Here is a 27,442-nt window from a genome sequence, read left to right on the forward strand (position 1 = left end):
AAATTAGCCAAGTAGAAAAAACTAAAGATTCTAAATTTTAGTCCGGAAGGAAGGAAAAGAAAAGGGATTAGATTTCAATATGGCATGAAACTAGACAATAAAAATGGGTATTTCAGTTTCAGAGTTTGGGTGGGTTCTGTTCATTCTTTTTGAAGAAAGAAGTGGGATTGGGTTCCCTTTGTTTTATTTTCCTCAAGTAAAAGTGGTGATGCGTCCCTTTTTTTAACCCTTAGATTGAATTTTAATGATGTGTCAAGCTTATATTAATAAATAAAGAGACTTTTAAATTTGTCCTTAAAAGTCATTTTGCAAAGGGACAAATTTATTTTTAAAATTTTGAAAATAAGTGGGTGGGAAAATATGACAGGTGGGTGAAAATAGCAACACTCTAAAAAAAACGTATTTTGGCCGGCTCCCTACTCATTTTCCTCATAATTCTGAGTGACAGACTGATTAAAGGTAGTTAACGTTTGTGCAGCAGGATCGAGTTGGTCAGTGGACACAAAATAAATAAATAATCAGACTGAATCATATGATATATGATATTACATCACGTCTAAATAAAAATAAGAAATTAAATATGAGATCATACGGGGGGTGGTGTGGTGGTGGTGTGGAAAAACTTGTGTGAAACGGGAATAATTTTGTTTTGCTATACCCGCCAATCACGATATATCAAGTGAAAAAATTATCAATTGTGGCATATCGCAATTGGCCAAAATAACAAAATAGTATGTAACAAGTTATCAATTGTGGCATATTACAATTTGCCGAAATAACAAAATAGTGGTATTCTCGTTAAACACAAGTGTTCTCGATGTACTGGGGCAAGAAGTAGAGAAGGGTATAGTGCAAGTGTTATATATTTATCCATTCGAGGTGTGTGGGTGTGTCTAAAATGGAACAGCAACAGGGATTCAGCTTTCTCTGTGTACCCGTTTGTATAATTGTATGGCAACATATCTTGTGGGATACGCAACAGAACTGCCCTGACATACATTTCGAACACCTCACATCTTCAACTCATTTATTATCTTACTTCATGTCGTCACTTCCCCATCAAAAACTCACTCACAGTCTTTTCCTACAAAATTAAATTAATAATAGAGCAGATTAATTTGGCATTCTCTATTTACTATCTTGTGAGATACTTTCATTTTCTTTTTTCTTTTATACATACCTTCACCCCAAAATAGGGATATTCCTTCGTATATCAGTTCTATAAGTAATATTTTTGTGTATTTCATTTAGTGCCCATTTGACATTGCTTATTTAGGGTGATAAGTGATTTTGTAAAAAATTTGGGAAGCCCAGTCCATTTGGTAAACCATGAGAAAATCACTTATTGTTAAAAATTGTTGTGAGAGAAAGCTATAAAGGAAAGCAGCTAATGAGGTACTTTCATTTTCTGATTATGCCGGAATCAATTTCAAAGAGGCGCTAGGTTTAATGAAATTTACAAACTTCCTATAATACCCCAATCTATTTCACGCAATCTCTTCTCTTCGTGTGTTTTCTCCTTCGCATCCCTTTGCTTCTTCACGCCATCTATTCCTTCACAAAGTTCTCCTTCTCTTGAATATCTTTTATTCTTCCTATTATTTTTTCTTCTTGAATCAATTGAAGCACACTCCTAAGAAGCTACAAGACTTAGATAATAGGCATATTATGTTTATTTCTTCTCAATTTCATTTTTCCCTCTTTCTCTTTAATTTCTAGGGTTTTAACTTCAATAGTTGTTGCTGTTGAATATTTTTTTTCCGTTCCTGTTTTTTTTTCTTTGTTTCTTTGATAGAATATTTAACAAGGGCCAATATTAGAAGTATGTAACCAATCTATAACGTAAAATAAAATACTTATTGGAGAATCTCCCAATAAAAATATAACTAAAAAAGTCAGTTGCAAAAAATGGAGAAATAAGCACCTGTTATTTCTGTACAGAACACATTCACGCCAAAAATACCAAGAAGAACCCAAAAACAGAAAAAAGAAAGAAACCCTCATAAGAGTGTACGGATAAAAGTTTTTCTGTTTTTTTTTTTTCCCTCGAACAATTCATAATTGTTATTTACCGAATAATGGAAGATTAAACATGGATGGGCTAATACTTGGATCAAAACAGTCAAGGGTTGAAAAGCAAATCCCCACACTTGCATTTCCAGCTTATAGGCTTATAATTTGTAATGTCATCGCCTCTGGAGTAAGCTACATTCTTGGGGCTTGTTCTGGTGGAAGCAGGGAGGCTGCTATGGCTTCTGATTTTACTGTGGCCTCGGACTTGGGGGGAAACAGGGACCTGAACTGCCACACAATGCCCACAGGCACTGCACCTACTCTCACACCTTGGTGGTCTTGACCCTATTTGACGAGCGTTGACCACCACCCCTGCTTCATTTTCCTCAAGAACATGACCTCTCTGCGTAAATATAATTAAAAAAACTCAGTCAGGAATTAATTAACACTCTGGTATAAAGTTTACAAACTTCATATTCAACTGGTAGAAAGAAGCAAATTAGCAATAGCATAGACATATAATAATGTCCAGACGTCCACATAGGATAATTTATTATGCAAATTAGCAATACCATATATAATATGAAGTCTTACCGGAGCAGCCTTAGTAAGCTTGCTTGAAATTAGTCTAGCACCTGAAAAAGAAAAAAAAAAACAGAACCCATGTTAGTTTTGCCTTTTCTTTTGAACAAAGAGGGTTATATTAGTGAATGAATTTGAACAATGGGGGAGGAGTTGTTTACCTTCAGCCATGAATCTCAGATGGGTCGAGCTTGAAACCAAGAGTAGGAAGATGGAAATGATTAGATGTCTATTTCTGTGCCAACAGGCGCAATTTTGAGTGCTGCCCATTTTTCAGAAGTGGGTGGAGAAGAAGAGAGCAAGTGGCCGCAACCACAACAAACCTAGATTAGAGCAGACAAGTCGTAGGGAGGTAAATAAAAATCAAAGTAAATATATGGTAGAGAGAGAGAGAGAGAGAGAGAGAGAGAGAGAGAGAGAGAGGTGATCAGGGTGGCAGTGTTTGCAGGAATGAAAAATTTCTGAAAAAGTGTAAGAAGAGAGATTTCAGAAATTGAATGCCAGCTTCATAATGCAGAAAGATTACTCGATTTTTTTTCTTTTTCACCCCCCAACTCTGTAGATGTATATGTATCAATGAGGGAACGTGGAGCGCAGAGGCAGAGTACAAAGGGAGAGCTCAAACGAAAAAGGGAAGGACCTCAGCCTCGTTTCATGGGCCTCCCAAAAACCAGGTAATTTGTACAATTATGATTTATGTTAAAAATAAAAAATAAAAAAACTTTTCTGAGTTGCATTGCATGCATAAACTTATTATAAAAATAAAAAATGAAAAATAAAAAAAGATTGACAGATACATACGGACAGAGCAACTGTTGGGAGAGGCCTCTCTCTCTCTGCATGTATGAGAAAAACTTGGTTTTCGTTTTCTTTTCTTTGTGGAAATTTGGGGTGTTCCATTTTAACACGCTAGAGAGTGCTCACTGCTCTGTTTTTTTTTTCTCGTCTTGAAAACAGTACATGGGCTTTGTAGATTTCCCCAGAAAGATACTACTTTTGGGTGTGTTTAGAGGAAAAAGATTTTTTAGCACACCCAGCCAGAAGTTACTATACAAGTTAGTTCTATTATGGGGTAGGTTTGTGACTTTGTGACTGAGAGTGAGAGCGATATAATTTTCTGCCATGAAATTCACACACCACTTGATTTTTTTTTTGGAAGGGAGATCAGATCAATAATGACAGACTCTTCAGAGCTTTTATCATTGTGTGTGGTTGAATTGAATGAATCTGTGCCGTTAGATTTGTACCTCGTGCGCAATAATGAGATTAGTTATTCATCAAGTTCCCAAGCTACCCTGTATAGAAAAAGAAGCATACGTAATCAAATGCCATCCACGCTTGTTTTTTAGCCAAATTTTGAGGGACACCAGTTTTGGAGATGAAATTCCAATCCAGATTTGGACCCTTTTATACTGACAAGAACTGGTGGATATAAACCATCAATCAAAGTTGTTGTCCCTACGACCCATCAATGCATTTTACATTTACCACATAATTTCCTGAGCTGAGATTGTGTTGTGTGGACGACTCTTAGCCATCGAAGCGATATGCGCAAGCATACGACTAAACTCGTGTGTGGATGGATGCTCGTAGCATTTTTCTAATTGTCTATTACATTACCAACATAAACGTATCTCGTGTGGAAAGAAACTTGCATGTCATGAGGTGTATAACTCACTCCTCTTGTCATATATAAAATTTATTAACTTTGAGCAAACAACCGCAAATTATTAACAAAACTTTGAATGTGTATGTCTAAAGCCTCATCTAAAGTTGTTGGTCCCTCGTTCAGCCAGCCACTTCCAACACAGGACCATTGCAGGCTGAAAAAAAAAACACAGGACCATGCATTATGAACAGTGCTTACAAATTTAAAACTAAAGTCTGAAGGTGTAGCCAAAGCTCAATATTTGAGTAACTCCGTGAAGAAGTCGCAGCTTCCAAAGCCTTTGAGAAACAGAGGGCTCTCTCTCTCTGCTTTGCCGTGCTGAGTGGTGAGGTGACCACATTGATTCAGTTCTGACAAAAATGTATATATCATCATCAGCTTAGCTCTCTCATACTTCGAATTTATGATGCCCTGCCCCATATCTTTGTGCTGCTGTTTACCCAATGTAAAAACCTTGTCCTGTGTCAATAGATTTACTGTTTTATTTTTTACTGATGTAAAAGTAATTTCAAATAAGTCTGATATCTCTCATCATCTGAAACTCATTGCATCTTAATACATTCAACAAGATCAATAGCGCTTTCTACTCGTTTATGATAAATTAATAGCGCTTAAAACATGCTTTTGCGGCTGGGTTTTTATCACAAATGGTCCCTGAGATTAGCGAAATTATCACCTTTGGTCCTTTATGTTACACCTCACACATCAATTTGGACATGCTGTTTATGTTATGTCAAAATTTTTGTTAAATTGATAATGTGGCAGGTATGTGGTACCCACATAACCAATGAGATAATGCCATGTGGACCTAAATAAAAAATGGTTTAACATTTAAAATCCTAAAAAATCAGAAAACTAAAATAATGAAAAGAAAATGGAAAAATTGCAACTCTCCCCATCCCCCTTCCCCTCCTCCTTCCCCTTCCCCTCCTCCTTCCCCTTCCGTCTCTCTCTCTCTCTCTCTCTCTCTCAAGCCACCACCCCACTACCGAGACCAACCCCAAGCCCAGTGCCACCATACAACCACCCTCATCCCTACCCGAGATCCGCACCAGCCGCTGCCCAAGTCCCAGCACCACCCGAGAAGGGATGAAATTAACCAAAATGAGAGAGAGGAGATAGGCAAAGAGTGGGTTGCCACAAGGGCAGGGCATTGGCAGAGGGGGGGATGGTTGCAGGTATTTTTCTTTTTCTTTTAGTTTTAATCTTTTTTATTTATAAAAAAAACTTCATTTTCTTTTTAAAAAGGATTTTAAGTTTTAAAATATATCATTATTTTATTTAAACCACATAGCATTTTCTCATTGGATATGTGGGCACCATATACATTCCACGTTAGCAATTTAACAGAAATTTTGACGAAACCTAATGGCAAGACCAAATTGATGTGTGAGGTAAGGTCAGAAAAAAAAAACATAAAGAACCAAAAGTGATAATTTCACCAACCTCGGGACTATTTGTGAATAAAAATAAAAATAATTAATAAATAAAATAAAATAAATAAAACTCTTTGCGTTTTAATACATGACCGACATTAACAGAATAAAATTGCTTGTAATCTCACTACCTGCCTTAGGAAGGCCGCATTATCTCTCTCCCTCTCTATCTCTTCCAGAAAAATGCATGTTGAACCGGGATTTTATGTATGCTAATGCTATGCTCTCCGTCAGTGTCCTTTCATATCTGAAGGATTAAATTTCTCAGTTTGTGAGGTCATATGAGGCTGAAATGTTCATAACACTCCCTCAAAGCTCGGCCCTGAACCTCAATCGCTTCTCTTTCCCGAGCGAAAACTAATGCAGGGAATGCAATGTCACTGGCTTTGAGGTAATAACAAAATTGGCACGTCACACAACAAAGTTGTCAACCATGTGTTGGATCACATCAGCCCCATCAGAATGCAGATAATAGGTTTTCACCTGACCCACCAAAAAAAACCATTTAACTATGTCACACGGCTGCTTCTTAATCTAGCTTGCAGATGGACCAGCATGCATTGTGAAACCGATAAGAAAAAGAAACGTTTTGCAATGACATTAAAAGAAATGTGTTAAACAGTTAAACATGATGAGTTTCAAGGAAAAGCAGGGGGCTTGCCTGAATGGTACTGTGCGCAAGGTATCTTTGCTTACTTCCTTTGAAGCTCACATCAACCCGTTCCCAGCTCATTTTGGTCAAGCTTCTGATCATTTCCTCTACAATCGTGTTGAGAAATAAGTGAATAAAATGCCAATACGCTAAGAATTACTACATTGAGACGAGCTCAGACTACGGCAATCATGGGGTTGACATCATAAAACTGAGTATCAGATGAAAGCAAAACTATCCATATCGGATGTATCGCACTACAGAACTTAGTCTCCCTCTAACTCTAATTACTACATTGTCATCATATTCACCCTATAACTACTAATGAGCTAGTTTTTTATTCACACAAATTTTTCTCAGATTTTAGTTGCATCATTTATAGAACTTTAGTTTTCATAGTACTACGCAAATCTTAGAAATAAGATAACAGCTAAAGGCCATCAGAGAATTCCTGCAGCTACCATCTTATAGACTTAGTGTCCCCCTGATAAAGAAGAAACTTCATATTAAATTTCATTTTCGGTGCCTGTCTAAAAGGCATTGGCAGTCTCGTTCAACTAAAAGGACTTATGTTCTAAGATTGGCTCTATGATTTAGGAACAGCTGATGCACTCCATTAAGTTATTCTGTTGAACACATTTCATACCCAGAAAGCCTCCCCTCCTGTAATCTATGCACCTCCAGTTCTGTAACCATACATTCTGGAGTAATGAATTCCTAAAAATGTCCTGCAGCCTAGTTGCATAACCCTTATGATTTAAAGGGAATAATATGTGAATGAAAGCAGAATTCGCAACGGTTTTCTTCCAATCTACCCATATATCCCATCATGGGAACATGGAGCCTTATCAATAAAATGTCTCCATGCTAAAGCTGCAATAAGCTTCAGAGAGCAATGAGGCACTGATAATAAGTCATTAGTAAAACAAGATAAACAACTAGCAAACCTTCCAAGTCAATATGCTTGCATCCACTGGCTTTCGCTTCGAAAGATACTTCTTCTTGAGTACTGGCAGTTTTTATTGTCTCCACATTCACAATATGTGGATATTTGTCATCTTTGGATAAATGTTTAAGCTGATAGAAAAGTTCACGGTAAGATTAATTCCAGACAATTAAAACATCCATGAGTAGCTACAGAATTACCTTTGGCAGCTCCTTCCTACGCCGTAGAGATGATGTACTCCATCCGACAAGGTCTATAAGAGTTGTCAAGTGCTGCACATAAATTATGGAAATAGTAATAAAAGAAGTTTGTGACAGTGTCAAATTGAAAGATTGACTCACTCAAACTTTAATCTACTTTGAAGACCAGATGTGAACGCCAAATTAATTAATCCCAACATGTTTGCTTGAACAATGAGGATAATATTTAAATAATAAAAAATACATACACATAAATTTAAAGGATACGGTCATAGAGAACATTTGCATAGGCAACACGACGCCTGAAGGACTGCAATGCAGATCTGCAGAGACAAGAGATATGATGGCAAATCCTTGAATCATCACCTACAGTAGCTGATAATATGTTACAAAAACAAATGTAACTAACAACTAGGACTTACAAGAAATTAAGATCTTCAGTATCATTGACCATCTGAATAAGAAGGGGAGGTTTTCCTTTATCCCTATCAGTTAAAAACAGATGTCTTCCACTTCTACCTAGACACCATGAGGTACGAGCTGCTACTTTTTCCAGGGGTTGAAAGCCACAAAACACTGGAACCTGAAAAATGAAAACCAGCAGATAATCAAGAACTCAGAAGAATATGAAACCTCATTTGTAGGCAGAGCAGGAAGACATTCACTTGTCACTAATTTTCCAAATTATGACTTGCAACTTTTGTAGACACCCATAACCAACAATGATAAGGTTCCAAGAGTCTCTCCTCATAAAAGAAATCTTGAAAGCTTCAAAACTACATGTGCTGTTTAAATTAAGGCAACTCAATTAATTCTTCCATCAGGACAGCCTTGGAAATGCAGAAACCGTCACCAATTGGGGAAGAAAACCCAATTGCAGTTCTTCCCCTTACAAAAACTTGGCAGCTATGTGAGCAAATTACCTAATTCTTCATTCAACTAAAACAAATTCTCATGCTTTCACTATCAAACGGCACCAAAGAGTAAAAAACTGATGTGCAAACGAAAGAATTGATAAATTACAACAGAGAATAAGTACTGCAATGGTAAGTTCATAACAACTCAAGTCACCTGTTTATGCCCCCTGGTACCGAGGTGTGGAGTTGCAGAGGTTATAAAATTCACAGGCTCCAGTCCAGCAATTTTGCCTTTGACTTTGTGCTCCAGCAGTGGATCCTCAACTCCGTCACTCCTACATTCTCCATTTTCCTGAGATTGTTCCCTCGTGAGGTCTCTTTCGTAGAGCCTGCCAATGGCGTACCTTGCTATAAGGCCGCCTAATGAATGACCAACAAACGAGATCTTTTGAACACTTGGGTGGCGTTTTATGACGGAAATAACCTTCAAAAAAAAATTATAGCAATGAAACTGAACCAATCCAACAAACAGAAAATCATAAACCCATGAATTCCAATTCAAAGGAAGATGACATTGACAAACAAGTTGGTTGGTTGATGAATGAATTTAGTCCAAAAGATAACGCACCTCTTCTGCTAATCTCTCCCCCATTACATCAACCCCATCAAATGTCAGCATTGAGTAATTGCATTCACTGCCTGCAATGCAAATTGATTGCATGCAAACTCATTTCATTATAGGGAAATGCAATTGGTAATTCAAAAAAACAAAACAAAACAAAAAAAGCAAAAACTTTGTCTAAGCAAGCAAGTCATGGAGAAAAGGACTCACAGTGAACAATAACATCTTCTGGGTATCTCTTGAGAAACTGTTTTGCTGCATATTTCCAATTCTGAGCACTGCACCAAATGTAACACAAATAAATGAATAAATAAATGAAAAAGACGGAAGCTTGAGCTTCAACCCACATTCAATTTAAGCAAACAGAGAATATCAACCTGCCTATAAGACCATTCACCATTATAATAAGATGGGTAGGCGTCATTTTCCCACGCCCTTCATCCTCAACCTCCATATCAAAATTCCCCTTCCCGTCCGTTTCAGATTTCAAGCTGAAACACCGAAACTTTGGCAGGTAATGAAACGTTTCTTTTGTGCTCGTCCCCTTGCTCCTGTTCTTTTTCTTCCTCACCATGTTTTTCTTGCCTCTCTGCTTGATCTCATTGGAAGATACAATTCCAGAACCGTCGATCTCCATCTCCATGGAAGCCATATGCTCTGCAAGTCTTGGTCAAATGGAGAGGTTTTGCTTGTTGGTAGCGGTTTTGGACCTTTAGCAGTTACATATACAGTCTCTCCACAAATCACAGTTCCAGGTTTGGTTTGGCCCGCACCTCGACTAGAGCTTGCCATCTCTGACTGGTTTGATATAATTGCCCCTGTTATTTCCACTTAATTACGAGAATTTTACACTGGTTTCTGTTGGTTAAGTTATGGAAAGCGAGGGGGTATATTTGGAACGTTCGCTACCTCCGTTTGGGAAGCAAACGACTTTGACCGCTTGACACGGAATTCTCCTGCATGCTGTATGATTTTTTATTATTTGTTTTTTTCCCAAAAAGTCCATGTTATTATTGTGAGATTCGTTAGGCAGCTTTTGGTTTAATTACGCAATAAATACAACATAAGATATTTTGTTAAGTTTCTATGTTTTTCAAAATCTGGGAATCTGGGTTGCCATTGGACATGAATCATTCAATTTGTGTGTTTACATCGTGTCGTCATATCTACTATGTTTTGGAATACCTCATGGTTTAGTTTACACAATCTCTTGATTTAGTTTTTTCTTTTCTTTTTGGCAAACAGAGAAAAATGGTTTTTGTCAACCGAAGGGGTGAGGTAGAATTAAGTTAGGTTAAAAGTTCCATTCCCTTATATTTATATGCTAGTTAACGTTATTAAGGATTCTTTTTAAAAATATATATTTTATTTATAGGTAGTAACTCATTCAATCAGTGGGTTCTTTTTCAATGATCATTCATATCAAAAATCAACTAAACTAAAAACTGTTTACCTATTTGATTATTCGCATTTTTCGTTTTCTTTATGTAACAAATTGTTTTTCGTTGCACCTTTTAGATGACCAAATAATTTCCAATCTATATGATTTGTTTGCATGTATGACTCTTGAAGCAGGACCTAAAATGTAGTTTTGATCATTAAATGGAATTGGGCAATAGTCATAAGAAAGAACAGTGAAAAGTATAATCAGAACGAGAGTAATTGTAGCGTAGTAAAAGATTTTGTTGATCAACCGACATAAATTCACATACTCGCATAATCCTCTCACAAACTAGAGTGTCACATATCATATTAGTTAATCTCATTTCACATCTCAAGCCATTTGAGCTTTTGTGTACTCTAAAGTTTAAACCATATTTATTGAAGGTGTAAATTGCATATTAAACATTTAGGTAAAGCACAAAATAAATAAATAAATAAATCCCACAAAACAATTCCAGCCCTCATGTCTTAGGGCCACTAATCCCACAGGTTTTCGGGCTTTCATATTTTACAGTCATAGGTTCCCGGGCTTTCTTACGCTCTCCTTGATCTCATGAAAGAAAGTGAGACGGTTATAGATGAGCGGCTGTAGTCTTTTATATATATATATATATATATATATATATATATCAATAATATATTCGTGTTATATGCACGTCTCATGTTTTTTAAAAAGCAAACATATAATAGTCATATTGTACATGTATGTACATATTTCTAATGTTTTATACACGTATTTTTTACAAAAGTTTTAGTAAGACCCCCAAAAATCACATATTATACAAATAATTCTCACATATTATTGAATAAAAATAATATATGTTATAAATATTATATTAAAATATTATATAGTGGCCGATTAATATCTACTTTGGATACGTCGAGAAACTAGCAAATTAATAACTATAAAGTAGAAACTAATGCAACTACGATTTAAAATAAAAAATAAAAAAACGTATAGCCGTATGGCTATACCTATTTTTGACACGTGGCCCCTAAACTGCTAGAGGGTTCTCTTTTTTTTAAAAATAGTACAGCCGCCCGGCCATACTCCGTGTTTTTAATTTTTTGTTTTGACACATGGCGGCAAATCGCTGGGGTGTCGGCTATACTTAGTTTTTTAATGTTTTTTCAAAAACATTTAGCTGCACGGCTATACTATTTTACAGGAGGCGCTTTGCGGCTGCTCTGGTTTTTTTAAGTAAATAGTATAGCGTGCGGCATAGCCGAAATCGCTCGGGGGGGCGTCTTTTTTTAAAATAGTACAGCCGCACGGCTATACTCCTAAGACAGGTGAAAAACTAATTGACCCATGTTTAAAGAGATGAAGAATCGGTGGTGGAGAGCAGAGCGACACTTGTATACGTTGTTGCAGTCAAATATTGTATATAGTTCTCAAAACCCCATGAAGATTTTTTTGGCTAGAAAACAACCCCATGAGGATTTAATGGACTCTGTTGCTCTACATCTTTGGTGCCAAGAGAAGACAGAGTCAAAGACAGACAATGGGTTTGGGTTTTAGGCTGAACCTCAAGTGTGGCTTTCCTGTTCATTCTTCTCACTGGCAAACCACTTCCCCTTCCAAGCTTTCTTCAACTTCTGGTGAGTTTCATTGGCTTTCTCTGCAGCTGATTTCATATGCCTGCTCCACCAGAGAGACTGTTTGTTTCTCTGCTTTTGCAACTTTCATCTTTGTTTTGAGATTTTCTTGAATTTCCCAGCATTGCATCTGTTTTTGGCAATCTGAAACACCTCATTGTATCTTTTTAAGTAAACCAGCGTCATACTGTGTTACTTCTTAGTTCATAGTAGAGAAAGTGAATTTCCAAGATGATCAAAAGGCATTTTTAAGAATTGGGTCTTGAAGTTTTCAATGGGCTATTGAAACTGACATTGGAAAATTTGGAAATTTGGCTATTATCTAAGCTCCCATCTACCATAAGTGATGCACATTGGTATTGGCTTGAACTTGGCTCTCAACTTGTATTATACTTATAATTTTCTATGTAAATTGATACAGTTAGAGGCAGGGAGGGCTCTTTCAACTCAGCAAGGTTGTCCTTTCTGTCTGTTATTTCTGAGGAAGGTGAGGCTTCTAGTAAAGATCCTCTGAAAGTGTACACTTGTCCATCTGCTTCCCCGCAAATCTTAGAGGATGGTGTCTCAGAAATGGAAGAGGTGAAGGTTTGCCCTTTAATTGAATTGTTGCTTGAAATTTGCACAATCTCAATCACACTGAATTTTCCTTATTTTTAGTAGATGAAAATCTTACCATGACTTTTGCCTTTCAGACAGCCTTTAGGAGGGTGCCAAAGAGCATTAGTGACAACCAGATGCCTGTTGCAGAAGGCAAGTTTATGTCCAGTAAAGGCTTAGAAGCATGCACGGCATCTCATTTTAGTTTGTTACTGCAAAATCTTAATGTTTTGGAGGAGACTTTTGCTACTTCAGATGTGTTAAAGTTGGAGAAAGAGATTCTTTTGCAACTAGGAAGGCTTGGAGCTCTGAAGTTATTCGATATCTGTCTATCGAGAACTCTTAAAACCTCGAGCCTTTTGGATTTTCCTGACATACCCACAGTACCGATTGAAGAGGGTAAGATGGAGAGAAAAGAAGATAACAACGTAGGTGAGATTATTGTTCGTTCTGGGAAAAAGGAAGAAAGAAGATCAAGAAAAAGAACATCAGATAATGCCGTAGTGTCTTCTAATTCATTGCCTCCAAAAACAGTTTGGAAAGGTCTTAAAAAGCCTACTCCTTCGTCAGGAAAAAGAGCATCAAAATATAGAAGTAGAAGACTGACCATTTCTAAAAATGAGGCAGAAATGTCAATCGGGGTTAAGGTTGTGCTTATCTTCAACGGTACAGATTAAAATAAAATTTTGCTTGCTTCAAGGATGTTTTTACCAGCTATGCTTTTGTATCATTACAGGTGATCGCCGACTTGGAGAGAATTAAAGAAACTTTGGAAAAGGAAACTGGTAAAGTAGTGACCTTAAGGTGCTGGGCAGAAGCAGCTGGAGTTCATGAAAAGGTGCTGCTACAGCATTTGCGTTTTGGTTGGTATTGCCAGGATGAGCTTATAAGGAGCACTCGTTCCTTAGTTCTATACCTTGCTAGAAACTATAGAGGGCTAGGGGTAGCCTTGGATGATTTAATGCAGGTTTGTGAAACCTATATTCATTTTGTGGTTGTTCACAGTGCTTATTACACACATTAATTTTTATTTTATTTTCTAGTTTGTAAACGATGTTTCTTAGTAATTTTTTCCATGAAATAATTCAACAGTGATTATATTCGATGCAGTTCGTTGTTGATCACTGAAACAACAACTTTGATCAGATGTCAAAACTTACTCTTACTCCATGTATTTATATGATATTTACTCTCAATTTATTCGTCTATCTCCCCCTCTATTTCACAGGCTGGAAACCTGGGTCTCCTGCAAGGTGCAGAAAGGTTTGATCACTCAAGGGGTTATAGATTCTCAACCTATGTTCAATACTGGATAAGGAAATCAATGTCAAGATTGGTGGCACGGCATGCTAGGGGGGTCCAAATTCCGGTATGTTGTTCCGCTCTTCTTTGAAAGACCATACAATATTGTGTTGATGAGTGCTGGTGGTTGATCATTGAGTTGTTTTATTGTAGTTCACACTAAGCAAGGCAATAAATCAGATACAGAAAGCTCGAAAAGCCAATTACAACAGCCACATGAAATACCCAGATGATGAGGAAATTGCAAAGATTACAGGTCTTTCTTTGGCGAGAATCAGATCAGCTAGTACATGTCTGAGAGTTGTGGGTTCGGTAGATCATAAAATGTGGGAAAGCTCTGATGGGACATATATGGTATTGATCTAGCTAATCTTTCTCTGTCTCTCTTGCATGTAAATTTTATACATATTTTTCCTTTGCTAGGACTTAGTTATGGGAATGGGAATTTGCCGAGAAAAAGTGGAGATCAATGTAGTTAGTATCATTTTGTGGTCAAAGCTCTTATAGTTTAGGAAGCTAAGGATAGAACACACAAAATCCTGCAGGCCTGCAACAAATTGGAAATTTGGGATATCGCGGTCCTTAATCATGTTGAAAGTAGTGGTGAGATTATTTTGTTAACTAGAAAACCTGTTTTGTGTTCATGATCCAGGAATTTACACCAGACACATCACTAAAGAGCCCTGAAGAAACTGTCATGAGGCAACACATGAAAAAGGACATTCACGATCTGCTGAAAGGGTTGAATTTGAGAGAGAGGCAAGTGTTGGTACTGCGATACGGGCTAAACAACTACGACCCCAAGTCACTTGAGGAGATTGGCAGACTTTTCCATGTGAGCAAGGAGTGGATAAGGAAGATAGAAAAGAAAGCTCTGATGAAGCTGAGGGTTGAAGAATCCCACAAATACTTAAGCCATTACTTGAATAACTAGTAGGTTCAGAGTAACATGGAAAGATTTAAGCCATCCTTAGTTTCTCTATCAGAAGCAGTAGCCCGGGCAAATTAGTCAAGTCTATAGCTACTTGCTGGTAGAGATTGAAGGATGCAGAAAATCATGGGTTACCTTCTGTTAGTTCCCCATCAAAATTGCAGCTCACAACTCTACCATGGGAATTTTTGTTGCTCTAATGCGAAGATTACAATTTTGTATGTTAGCATTCTTTCATTTCCCTCGGCGTGCTGGGGAAGAACTGCATGTGCTGATTGTTCTTTCAAGCCTCTTTTTTTTTCTTTCTTTTTCAGTTAACAGTGTATAGTATAGAGGTGTGTTTTGTATTCTCGTCATCACGGGTACATATTAATGATATGAACTAGTGTTTATACACAAGTGTTTGTTCTAATGACGCGGTTAAACTCCGTTTAATCAAGCTCTCCCCCAAGATCTCTGTTTTCACTGTCAACTCTTATCTGTTATCACATTATATATACACCATTGAAAACCTATAACATCTGTGGCTCTGCTGCTCACCCTCCACGCTATGATGCTTACGTAGCCATTTGAAGGCCTTGATGCCAAAGTAGCCTCATTTTTGGGATAAGGATATATTGGTTCATTGATGTCACTAAAGTCATGAAAAGGATGCATAAAACATGCAGCCAACCAGGGTTTCAGAAACTGTTTGCAGAAACCATCCTTACTTCCACCTCTCATTGTAGACCTTATCATTTTCTCTTTGCTCAGATCAGATGAGCTCCTTTTGGGTACTTTTTTTTTTCTTTATGCAAATTTGGGGTTTTCATCTTTTGTATTGCAGCTAAAAAATTAACTCATTTTTATTACAAATTAATGCGTTAATCTATAATTTTTTTTGTTTCCTCATACACATTAACGCATTTAACGGTATATATAATTTGCTCAGTGCTCACTTTTGCAACAAATTAATGCATTTGTCCTCATTTTTATTTTCTCATATAAATTAATGCATTTAACTGTATATATAAACTTACAACTGTATATCCTAAACATTACTTGTCCTAAAACATCAACTGACAAAACCACCAAACTTACCACTTTAGTGATCAATCAAAATATTGGTCATTTAGCTCATTTATTTTCTGTCTTGGTTTTCGTATTTTCTTCTTAGTTGGAAAATTCAGTGCAGTGCATCCGTTCACGGATTTATATAAAAAATATATTAATAACATATCGATAAGTTTTGTTGTTCGCATATCACTAATAATGTTATTGACACCACAAAGAGTTTGTAGCTCATGTGGTTAAGAGTAATTATCTTTGCACTTAAGGTCGTGTGTTCGAATCTGCTCTCTCTCAATATCGTTTATAAACACTATAAAGGATTCAAACTTAAGTGTAAATGAGCGAACACATTATCGTAATCAACTGGATTAATCAACCAACGTGGCCTTATAAGAAAAAAAATATTATTCGTAAAGCTTCCTTAGGAAAATAAAAACAAAAGATATAGTTACAAAGTCCCAACTCCCAACCAACCATGCACAACTCCACAGCCAAACAGCGCTAAGATGCGTGTGAGTAAGCTTGCATTGGGTTGCTTTCACCCAATTATGGCAACGTGTCCTCCCCTTAAATTTTCAGGAAGCACCTAACCCATTCCGTTAAGAAAACGACCTCGTCACCCTGCTCTCCCACGTAAAGCAGTCACAGACCAAGACATTCCCCAATTCCCGTTGAAAAAGAAGCGAAACTTCAACGCAGCAGCCAATGTTGCTGCCTTGCTGGCAGAACACCTCTCCATCGGTCACGCAACTTAGCTCCCCCTCGGGTAAGTAGCCGTTGATCTTTTTCTGCCAAATCTTTTGCCTCCGCCACGCGCCGAGCACCAATGCACGTTAGGTGTCCCTGGTTACTTTCCTTTTACGGCGTCGTTTTACGCTGCTTTTCATTATCTCTCTCTCCGTTGTCTAGGAGAGTGTGTGAAACGTCCTTTATAAAAGCGTGAGATCCATCCGAATATATGATCAGGCACGCTGAACCATACGAAACACCAAACCCGTATAGCCAATCCCAGTTCTATTCCACAAGACATCCGAAAACACACGTAAGCTACAACCAATGGTTGTCTTCCACAACCCAAGCTCATGTAAAACGGACAGCACCTGATCATTTTCTCTAACCTCCTCAACCTTCCCCAAAAATCAATGAACTTCCTGTTCCCCACCCTGTCCCCTCTTTCTCTCTCTTTGTTGCAGAACGATTTCTAGGGTTGTTAGTGCAGTTTCCTTCACCAAAACGCACAAATTCACACGGTGGTCTCTGCGTTTCATTGCATTCAAAATCGCAATCCAATTCGCCTGAAATTCCCAATTCGGAGCTTTCAAATCCAATCTAATGAGTAATGACTCTCGCCACCAGTGAATGGCTCGCTTTCACCCTCCCACTCTCCATTTTGCCTTCTTCTACATCCTCATAGCCCTAACCACAAACCCTCGCCTCCTCCTCGCCTCCGATGACGACGAGTTTTCGATAATCGATTCCGATGCCAATCTCTTCCACCAGGACTACTCGCCGCCGGCTCCGCCTCCACCTCCGCCGCACCCGCCGTCCGTCTCGTGCACCGATGACCTCGGCGGCGTCGGCACTCTGGACGCCACGTGTCAGATAGTCGCCGACACGAACCTCACCAGCGACGTGTACATAGAAGGGAAGGGCAATTTTTATATCCTACCCGGGGTGAGATTCTATTGCTCGAGTCCTGGTTGCGTTGTAATTGTTAACATTACTGGTAACTTTAGTTTAGGCAACTCCTCGTCGATTTTAGCTGGGGCTTTCGAGCTCACGGCGCAAAATGCCAGCTTTCTCGATGGCTCGGCGGTGAACACGACGGCTTTGGCGGGGAAGCCGCCGGCGCAGACTAGTGGGACCCCTCAGGGGATTGATGGGGCGGGTGGGGGCCACGGAGGACGGGGCGCGTGTTGTTTGGTGGATGAGACGAAGCTTCCGGAGGACGTGTGGGGCGGCGACGCCTACTCGTGGTCGACGCTGCAGGATCCGCGTAGTTTTGGGAGCCGAGGGGGGTCGACGAGTAGGGAGGTGGATTATGGTGGTTTAGGGGGTGGGAGGGTGTGGCTGGAGATCAAGACATTTCTTGTAGTAAATGGAAGTGTTTTGGCTGAAGGAGGTGATGGAGGAACAAAAGGTGGAGGTGGTTCTGGTGGCAGCATCTACATTAAGGCTCGTAAAATGTAATATTCATCATTAATTCTCCTTTTTTTTCCTTAGAATATTTTTGAAAAAGCTCTTATATTGGTTTTTATGTTGAATGAGCTTTAGGTTTTGATTATATGTTGATGAGAAAATCCGGAACAAAGTAGATATATGATTACTGTAGTTAAGATGGTGAGTTTGGCTTTATTTGTTTAGTGAGAATGTTATAGAAATGAAAAGGAAATTTAAAATTTTCCATTTCTCTATGTAGGAAGTAGCAATACGATAGACTTCTCTACCTAACATTAATTATGCCTTCGTTTGGTTTAGTTTTTAGCTTGTTGAGGCAAAGCAAAAAGAGTGGAATATAAAATGACAAAAAATAAAATTTCATTGGTTGCCATGAATCTTACAATGTTACACTTTGTTCACTGTGTAGATTTTTCTTAAAAGAAAAATGAAAAATGGGAAAGGCAAAAGTTGGCAATAATGCCAGTTACAATGTACTAATGAGGCTATTCGCTCTATTTCAGTTACACATTGGTTGTACATTTGATTCTCGACATGTGTTCTGATATCTACTTCCTTGTCTCTTGGAGTGGACTTTTGGTGGATGGAAAAAGATGTTTGAGAATGATGTTTAATTTTAACTTTATTCAATCCTTGAATGTTTGTTTTTTGATTCTTGCTTTCTATTCTGATGACAAAATGCTAGAAAGGTAACAACCGGATACATGGTATCTTGGTAGGCGTGCATCAAAACATGGTTATATTGCTTATATATATTATCAGGTGTTATTCTTATGTCTGCATAGGTGTTTGTAAATGTGTCACTATGTTTTATCTAATTGTTCTGATTCCCCAAGTCTATGTGACTGTTGGTATGACTGCTTTCCATCTGCATCAAGTTGCATCACTACATATATTGTTATACCTTATACGTGCATATTATGCAAGGGGGCCTTTATGCTTTCTCATAGAACTCTGTTGTTGTGAAGTGCAGGACTGGTAATGGCAGGATAAGTGCTTGTGGTGGCAATGGTTATGCTGGTGGTGGCGGTGGAAGAGTGTCAGTTGATGTCTTTAGCAGGCATGACGACCCAAAAATTTTTGCGCATGGTGAGACACCATTTTGTTTGCCTTGCATGGCTAGCGCTGTTGTCATTTCTTGTAAACATTTTGGAACAACCTTATTTGCAACTTAATGATTGACAATTTTCTTGCCCTGCATTTTGGCATTGTATGTGATTTTCTCAGTAGTTTCTCATGTTTTGTAATATGCTGTTCTGATTTCAATATATGTTGGTGGATCTTGTAAAACATCTCTTTATCTACTTACTGAGTAGCATTTTTCGATTGATGGTCTTGTCCTAGTTTTCCAAATGGGTCCCACTGAGTTGGACCTCCACCCTCTCAATGCTTCTTATGATTAAGTAGAATTCCTTAGATATCTATCTGTTTCCATCTTATAAATCTTATTCGAGCTAATATAACTTTAGCAGTTCTATTGTTCACTTCTTATGTTTTTAATACTGAACTACAATTTAAGTGTTTATAATTTTTCCATTGATCTTGTTGGTTTTATTTATGAAAGACAGATTCTACTCAAGTAGCTCAACTCAACTAAGGTTTCATCCCTAAAATATTGGGTTGACTATTAGAAGATATATTGTTGCTTAATTTAATGTAAGTTATGCAATTAGTCTCCAGGATATGTGACAGCATTTATGCAAGCCCTCTTTAAGAAGATCAAAATTGTGTTAGTGGTGCTTACTTCCTGATGTGGAATGATGGGAGTATTATTTTCTGAGTGTGCAAACACTGACCTTAATTATCTCATTTGCAGGAGGAAGTAGCTATGCTTGTCCAGAAAATGCGGGTGCTGCTGGGACTCTATATGATGCAGTTCCTCGAAGCCTTTTTGTTAACAATCATAACAAGTCAACAGATACAGAAACACTTCTTTTGGAGTTTCCTTTTCATCCTCTTTGGACAAATGTTTATATTGAAAATAAGGCTAGGGCCACTGTTCCTTTGCTTTGGAGTCGTGTCCAGGTTTGTGAAACTCAAATTTGTAACCTATAGTAGACTTCTGAAGGTGTTTCTTCCTGCTCATTACATTCTCATTTTTTTGTACGGCTTATGTGTTCTTTTTCTTACTTTCTTATAGATTTTGTATCTAGTTTAAAAAATTGAGAGACTGCAGGTGTTACACAAAAGTTTTAAATTTTTAGGAAAAGTTTCAGTTATCTGTTCCTTGTGCTGTACAGGTACAAGGACAGATAAGCCTTTTGAGTGATGGTGTGTTAAGCTTTGGACTTCCACATTATGCTTCGTCAGAGTTTGAGTTATTGGCTGAAGAGTTGTTAATGAGTGACTCTGTAATCAAGGTAAGTGGCAAATTTGTCAATTTCCTTGTTTGCAGTTCCTTTCCTGATTCCATCAGATGCAATTTTGTGGACAATATTTTTTTATTTTTCATTTGCTTCAGCTACTTTCCTTATCATGTGGATAACTTGTATACCATGTTTCAGTTCAGCAGAAAGCTTAATAATCTTGATGAGAATATCATATTTCTGCTTACTGTCAAATGTCTGTGACACTGACACGCCTTGCATTTCACCTTGTGCGAAGCCATTCATTTTTGTCACTTATGATTTTTAACTATGATGGTTATGGTATTCTAATGATAAACTGGCCGTTTTTTTTTCCCTTTTCTAACTTCAGGTGTATGGGGCCTTACGCATGTCTGTAAAAATGTTCTTGATGTGGAATTCCAAGATGCTCATTGACGGTGGTGGGGAAGAAGCTGTTGAGACATCCTTGCTTGAGGCTAGTAACTTAGTTGTTCTCAGGGTAAATTGCTTACTATCTCTTTGCATTTTCTGGAGTTTATTGCTTATGATGCATTCATATATGACAAGTAATCTTTATTCATAATAGGAATCATCTGTGATACACTCTAATGCAAACCTGGGAGTTCATGGACAAGGTTTGTTGAACTTGTCAGGACCAGGAGATTGGATTCAAGCACAACGTCTGGTTCTATCACTATTCTACAGTATTCATGTGAGTGATTTTTCTTGATGTAATAGGCATCCTTGATGATCTATTTACATGTAGTTTGTTCAACTGTTTATTCTTTTGTTCTGGAGACTAATTATTAATTTTGGACATGCTAGGCCTGATGGAATATACTTGTTCTACATCATTAATTGATGATTCCTTTTTCTTTATGAAGGTTGGACCTGGATCTGTTTTGCGTGGTCCCTTGGAGAATGCCACATCTGATTCTGTGTAAGTTTGACTTGGGTTGTATCGTACCCAGGTCTGATGCTGTGTACGGTTGACTTTGTATGGTCCTTTAGTCACCAATTTTATCAGTTGTCATGTTCTAATGTTCTATAGGACACCGAAGCTGTATTGTGAAAACGAAGATTGCCCCTCTGAACTACTCCATCCACCTGAAGATTGCAATGTAAACTCATCCCTGTCCTTTACTCTTCAGGTGTGTACTGAGTTGAGATATCCAGTAGGGGGCTTAACAATGAACTTGTGTTGGAAATTTTTCAATCTTGTTACTTTGGTCTGTCAGATATGCCGAGTTGAGGATATCATTATTGAAGGCCTTGTAAAAGGATCCGTTGTTCATTTTCACCGGGCAAGGACCATTGCTATCCAGTCTTCTGGAGCAATAAGTGCATCAGGAATGGGTAAGCTTTTCAGGACACCCCTACCTGTCCAAATTTGACCGAAATACATGCTGCAAAGTGTGAATGCTTGGAAAGAATAATCTTTTTTGTTTGGAATTATTACATATACATGCAGGCTGTACTGGCGGCATTGGTAGTGGCAACATTCTAAGCAATGGAAGTGGTAGTGGTGGCGGGCATGGTGGTAAAGGTGGGATTGCATGTTATAATGGTAGTTGTGTTCAGGGTGGAATCTCATATGGGAATGAAGAGTTGCCTTGTGAACTTGGTAGTGGAAGCGGAAAGGACATTTCTGCTGGTTCAACTGCTGGTGGTGGTATTATTGGTAAGCTTATATTTTGAGCTGTTAGGTTAGGTAGTTTTCATGCTATTTTTCTTGCAATCAGTGTAAGGCATTTTAAATATAACCATATCCTAGTGTTAGTGGTAGTTTTCCATTTCACCATATGTCTGAGGCTGAAGCAATGCTAATCATCTGTCACTTAAACTTGTATTTTGTTTTTGATTTAGCTATGTTTATACTTGCATAATTGAGTTCACGGTTACCCTTTCAAATTCTTTTCCCCATAGTAATACATTGTATCTTCCAAACAGTAATGGGTTCTTCGGAGCATCCCTTGTCAAGTTTGTCCGTTGAAGGCTCGATGACAGCTGATGGTGAAAGTTTTGAAAGGACTACTTTAAAAGAAAAGTTTCCCCTTGTTGATAGTTTAAGTGGAGGTCCTGGGGGTGGGTCTGGTGGTACTGTACTTCTGTTCTTGCGAACACTAGCTCTTGGTGAGTCTGCCATTCTTTCGAGTGCTGGGGGATACAGTAGTTCCATTGGGGGTGGTGGAGGTGGTGGTGGAAGGATTCATTTCCATTGGTCAGACATTCCCACTGGAGATGTGTATCAGCCTATTGCAAGTGTGGAGGGAAGCATCCTTTCAGGGTTTGTATAGTCTAATTTGTTCATATTTTCTTACAAACTACTATGAGTAGGACCCCACGTTCAATCCATATTTGAAGGGTATTATTATGCAATCAACTCTGAAAAAAAGAAATACTTTTTCTCTGTATTGCAGGGGAGGGGTGGGTAGGGACCAGGGTGGTGCTGGAGAAGATGGAACAGTGACGGGGAAAGATTGCCCAAAAGGTCTTTATGGGACCTTTTGTGAGGTATGCCTAAATTGTTTGGACATAGTTCGTATGTCTATGGTTGGGGTTTCTCTCTCTCCCTTCCCACTACCATTATCAATAATTAAAAGTGGTTTGATTAACAATAATATTATAGAACTTAAATTCTTTGTCATTTTTTCGTTCTTCAGGAATGCCCAGCTGGCACTTACAAGAATGTTATTGGGTCTGATAGGGCACTTTGTCATCATTGTCCTGCTAATGAGCTTCCCCTTCGTGCAATTTATATTTCTGTCCGAGGTACTTTTATAACTGTAGTGATTAATTGCTTTATTAGGAGCCAGAAGTCCTACTGCCTTTGAGTTCTAATGGTATTGTATCTTTGATTTGTAGTCATTATATATTGTTTCCAGATCCATATTATTACTTGTTGAATTGCATCCAAAAGTATTTGCAACTTCTGGTAATTTATCTATTAAACCACACCTTGTCTTCTTATCAGGTGGTGTTGCTGAGGCTCCATGTCCTTTCGAATGCATTTCAGACAGATATCACATGCCACACTGTTATACAGCTCTTGAAGAATTGATTTACACATTTGGTGGGCCTTGGCTATTTGGTCTTCTTCTGATTGGTCTCCTCATCCTATTAGCTTTGGTTCTCAGTGTTGCACGAATGAAATTTGTTGGGGTTGATGAATTACCAGGCCCCGCTCCCACTCAACATGGCTCACAAATAGATCACTCCTTCCCTTTCCTGGAGTCATTGAATGAGGTTTGTTCTTGCATAAAAGAACTTTGCCATTGCCCTATCTCTCTCTCTCTCCCCCCATCCCCCCCACCCACACCCATTTCCCCCACTTTTTTGATTGATAAGCTGTGTTCATATTGTAGGTTTTGGAAACAAATAGAGCCGAGGAATCACAGAGCCACGTGCACCGGATGTATTTTATGGGTCCTAATACGTTTGGAAAACCTTGGCATTTGCCCCACACTCCGCCAGAGCAAGTAAAAGAGATTGTGTGAGTTAACTTGTATATATTATTTATGTACAATTATTTCAGTATCCACTTAGGACTTCAAGGAACTTTAACATTGTGGCTATTTTCTCTTTCTTATTTATATATGACAAATCTAAAAGATTATAGTTTGAAGTATAGCGTTCCCTCTGGCAGATATGAGGGGCCATTCAATACATTTGTCGATGAGATTAATTCCATAGCCACTTATCAATGGTGGGAGGGAGCAATGTACAGCATTCTTTCTGTTCTTGCCTACCCCCTTGCATGGTCATGGCAGCACTGGCGCCGAAGATTGAAATTGCAACGTCTCCGTGAATTTGTTAGATCGGAATATGATCATGCCTGCTTACGGTCTTGTCGTTCACGAGCTCTATATGAAGGGATCAAGGTTTGTGACTACCAGTGTTTTTCCTTTCTTTTAAACTCCTTTTTCTTGTATCTTTTAAAAACTGAATACCATTTATGGGTGTTTGTGTAATTGATTGTTTACATGTATGCCATAATTGATTGTATTTCCTTTTAAATCTATTTTGTTATTTAGATTTTTCTTTTATTTGAGTTTTAACTTAGTATTAGAGTTTGAGTACAGCATGCATGTGGGAAGACAATTGCTTTCTCTTTATCTGTTGAGTGATTACCGTATAACGTGTGAGGGTTTATTACTTGTTTCAATGTTTCTTTTTCTTGTGGGCCATCTTGGGATGTTATTTCCTGTATTTTTCTTCTCAATTATGTTCATGTATATTTATGTTTTACATAATTCTTTAACATTTATTTGGACGTTTATATACTGGCATACATGCTTCTCTTCTGAATTCCCTTGGCCATTTAGAGGAGCAAAGTTCCTTATAAACAATTAGCATGTTCTTCAAAACTTAATTACTTGTAATGTGTAAAAGGAACAATATTCACAATGCGGACTTGGTTACTTGGTTTTTCATTGTGTAACTTTTTGCTGTATTATTGTCAGGTAGCTGCAACTTCTGACTTAATGCTAGCATATGTGGACTTCTTCCTTGGTGGGGATGAAAAGAGAACTGATCTTCCTCCTCGTTTACATCAAAGATTTCCTATGTCATTACCTTTTGGAGGTGATGGAAGTTACATGGCCCCTTTCTCACTTCACAGCGATAATATTGTTACAAGCCTCATGAGTCAGGTTTGGTTGTTGATCTGACAAATTTAAAGCCCAGTTAGCGAAACTGATCTTTTTTATGTTCTAGCTTCTTTACAACTTTATTAATCTTAACACATTTGATGTGCAGTCAGTCCCACCTACCACATGGTACCGTATGGTGGCTGGTTTGAATGCACAATTACGCTTAGTTTGCCGTGGGCGGCTAAGAGTTACTCTTCATCCTGTCCTTAGGTGGCTTGAAAGTTATGCCAACCCTGCTTTGAAGATTTATGGTGTACGTGTCGATCTTGCTTGGTTTCAGGCTACAGCTTGTGGTTATTGTCATTATGGATTGGTGGTGGATGCTCTTGAAGAGGACAGTGATCCGGCCTCTGTTGTGTGCATCGATGGAGCAATACGAACTGAAGAATCACGGTAATGGCTTGTAATGCGTGCCCGGAACAATTGTTTTTTTGTTATCATTTAGGTCCCTGCCAATTTCATTTTATATTAAATTATTGTCAGAACTGATTGTGGCGTAGTGAAAATTCTGTGCATGAGATTATGATTGAAATTTAGTGAAACTTATGTGCATTAGATTAGGAGTAAAATTTTGTCCATTAGCAGTCCCAATTTTTTTTTATAATACCGTCATTATGGTTATTACCCTTACGTTGGAAACTGGGTTTTTTGAATAGCGGTAAAGAAATATTATGCAAAATGTAACTAATAAGATCAGATGAAATTTGGAACAATGATAATATGCACAAGCATGAACATGTGAACACTGAGACAAAATAATGGTACTGGCATAACATCTAATAGATAAGTCCGTTGGCCTGTGTAGTGATACTTGAACAGATTTAAGTGGTATAAAGCACTACTTTGAGTACATATGTAGCGATACACTTGGATGCTAGTGAGTTTGACTCTGTTTTCTTTGACTTTCTGCGCAAATAGCATTTACAAAGAAGATTCATTGGGTCATTTGAGAGAAACACTCATAATCCAATCCCGCAGAAGCAGTGAAAATCTAATGAGGCGAAAGAGAACATATGGAGGGATTATAGAGGCTAACAACTTACAAATGCTTGAAGAAAAGAGAGATATATTTTATCTTCTCTCTTTTATACTTCATAATACTAAACCTGTTGGACACCAGGTATCTCTCATGCTTATATAACAGTACATATATAATATATGTTAGCTGGAGATTTCAAATCTCTCATTATTAACAATTTTTTATATGAACTGCAGGATCTCGTTGGTTTAGTCATCTCGATGCTCCTCTTAGGAGATTTTAGCTTAGTTTTGCTTACATTGCTCCAGTTGTATTCAATTTCATTAGCGGATGTCTTTCTGGTTTTATTTATTTTACCACTTGGCATTCTTCTTCCATTTCCTGCTGGTATCAATGCTCTATTCAGTCATGGACCCAGACGTTCTGCTGGCCTTGCACGTGTACATGCTTTGTGGAACCTTACATCCTTGATTAATGTCGTAAGTTTCTACTTTTTATCCTTTGCTTTGTAAGTCTTACCTCTCCCAATAAGATATAAGGAAGGCTTTCAAAAAGAAATAAATATTTTGGTACAATTGCTTCAAGTTCAGAAATTTTCTATTTCTTTACTGGAATCTGAGTTTGCTAATTTGTATTATATATTGATGCTGTATTCTTTTGCCAGGTGGTTGCTTTTGTTTGTGGATATGTTCATTATAGCACTCAGTCATCAAATAAAATACATCAATTTCAACCCTGGAATATTAGCATGTGAGAAGATCTCTAGCTGCCAAAAACTCTGTTAGTCCAAATAGTAAGTTCTGTTCTTGGCACAATACTCAACTAACAAGTTGTCTTTCTTTATCCGTGGCCGTCGATGCAGGGATGAAAGTGAATGGTGGATTTTTCCTGCTGGACTGCTGCTTTGTAAAATTTTTCAATCCCAGCTAATCAACTGGCATGTTGCCAATCTGGAGATTCAAGACCGTTCGTTGTACAGCAATGATGTTGAGCTGTTCTGGCAGTCGTGACCATATTTAACAAGATATTCTCCACAATTAACATGTATTTTTTGCTTTGTTCCTATTTTGTAATACTTTCCTCTTGTATGCTATTTTGACAGTAGGTGAGTGATTGACGTAGGTTAGGGAAAAAAAAAAGTGTTGAAATATGAAGTCAGGAAAGTAAAAAGAAATAGATGAGAGCAACAGTTGAGAGGAAATGATTTATTATGTAACCACTTTTGAAAAATGTGAAGTAAGTTTTCTGTAAATAGTAATTGGGGCACATATCATACCCACTCTTTAGTGGATTTGAGTCTTCATCGCCTACATTTTCCTGTAATACTTGGGCCCTGGCCCCGCTTATATATATAATCAGGACTTTCTTGGTCCATTTTATTTATTTTCATTATTGTTATTCGATTGG

General features: G+C 37.9%; 4 protein-coding genes across 7 annotated transcripts; 2 read left to right on the forward strand and 2 right to left on the reverse strand.

Moving 5' to 3' along the window:
- Window positions 1-1,877: 1,877 nt before the first annotated feature.
- On the reverse strand, window positions 1,878-3,520 carry LOC110761290 (EPIDERMAL PATTERNING FACTOR-like protein 2). The gene is made up of 3 exons (XM_021963737.2): window positions 2,757-3,520; window positions 2,608-2,648; window positions 1,878-2,416 (listed from the first exon to the last, which is right to left on the reverse strand). Exons 1-3 carry the CDS (start codon window positions 2,863-2,865, stop codon window positions 2,123-2,125), a joined length of 444 nt encoding a protein of 147 aa, XP_021819429.1. The 5' UTR covers window positions 2,866-3,520; the 3' UTR covers window positions 1,878-2,122.
- A 2,214-nt stretch (window positions 3,521-5,734) lies between these two features.
- LOC110761336 (alpha/beta-Hydrolases superfamily protein) lies at window positions 5,735-9,732 on the reverse strand. The gene is made up of 10 exons (XM_021963797.2): window positions 9,355-9,732; window positions 9,188-9,255; window positions 8,984-9,054; window positions 8,570-8,839; window positions 7,921-8,081; window positions 7,766-7,821; window positions 7,499-7,551; window positions 7,300-7,429; window positions 6,362-6,459; window positions 5,735-6,183 (listed from the first exon to the last, which is right to left on the reverse strand). The coding sequence occupies exons 1-10, from the start codon at window positions 9,627-9,629 to the stop codon at window positions 6,112-6,114; spliced, it is 1,254 nt and encodes a 417-aa protein (XP_021819489.1). The 5' UTR covers window positions 9,630-9,732; the 3' UTR covers window positions 5,735-6,111.
- A 2,063-nt stretch (window positions 9,733-11,795) lies between these two features.
- On the forward strand, window positions 11,796-15,248 carry SIGC (RNApolymerase sigma-subunit C). Of its 2 annotated transcripts, none has more exons than XM_021963545.2 (7): window positions 11,796-12,022; window positions 12,441-12,604; window positions 12,712-13,263; window positions 13,353-13,583; window positions 13,845-13,985; window positions 14,072-14,272; window positions 14,571-15,248. In XM_021963545.2, the coding sequence occupies exons 1-7, from the start codon at window positions 11,926-11,928 to the stop codon at window positions 14,850-14,852; spliced, it is 1,668 nt and encodes a 555-aa protein (XP_021819237.1). In that variant the 5' UTR covers window positions 11,796-11,925; the 3' UTR covers window positions 14,853-15,248. The 2 variants fall into 2 exon arrangements, with proteins under 2 accessions (XP_021819237.1, XP_021819238.1); XM_021963546.2 differs by having other exon boundaries at window positions 11,797-12,022; window positions 12,441-12,598.
- Window positions 15,249-16,947: 1,699 nt separating this feature from the next.
- On the forward strand, window positions 16,948-27,424 carry LOC110761195 (uncharacterized). Of its 3 annotated transcripts, none has more exons than XM_021963621.2 (22): window positions 16,948-18,085; window positions 19,051-19,166; window positions 19,894-20,102; window positions 20,318-20,437; window positions 20,775-20,903; window positions 20,991-21,116; window positions 21,289-21,344; window positions 21,456-21,525; window positions 21,643-21,760; window positions 21,876-22,085; window positions 22,355-22,691; window positions 22,825-22,918; window positions 23,068-23,176; window positions 23,379-23,650; window positions 23,770-23,897; window positions 24,036-24,285; window positions 24,868-25,056; window positions 25,163-25,449; window positions 25,975-26,176; window positions 26,272-26,514; window positions 26,700-26,785; window positions 26,898-27,424. In XM_021963621.2, the coding sequence occupies exons 1-22, from the start codon at window positions 17,259-17,261 to the stop codon at window positions 27,043-27,045; spliced, it is 4,326 nt and encodes a 1,441-aa protein (XP_021819313.1). In that variant the 5' UTR covers window positions 16,948-17,258; the 3' UTR covers window positions 27,046-27,424. The 3 variants fall into 3 exon arrangements, with proteins under 3 accessions (XP_021819313.1, XP_021819311.1, XP_021819312.1); XM_021963619.2 differs by having other exon boundaries at window positions 16,951-18,085; window positions 21,456-21,555; XM_021963620.2 differs by having other exon boundaries at window positions 16,958-18,085; window positions 21,456-21,555; window positions 24,051-24,285.
- Window positions 27,425-27,442: the final 18 nt, after the last annotated feature.

The sequence above is a fragment of the Prunus avium genome, chromosome 1 (assembly GCF_965620075.1).
Source record: "Prunus avium chromosome 1, drPruAviu1.hap1.1, whole genome shotgun sequence".
In the NCBI taxonomy this organism is placed as follows: Eukaryota; Viridiplantae; Streptophyta; class Magnoliopsida; order Rosales; family Rosaceae; genus Prunus; species Prunus avium.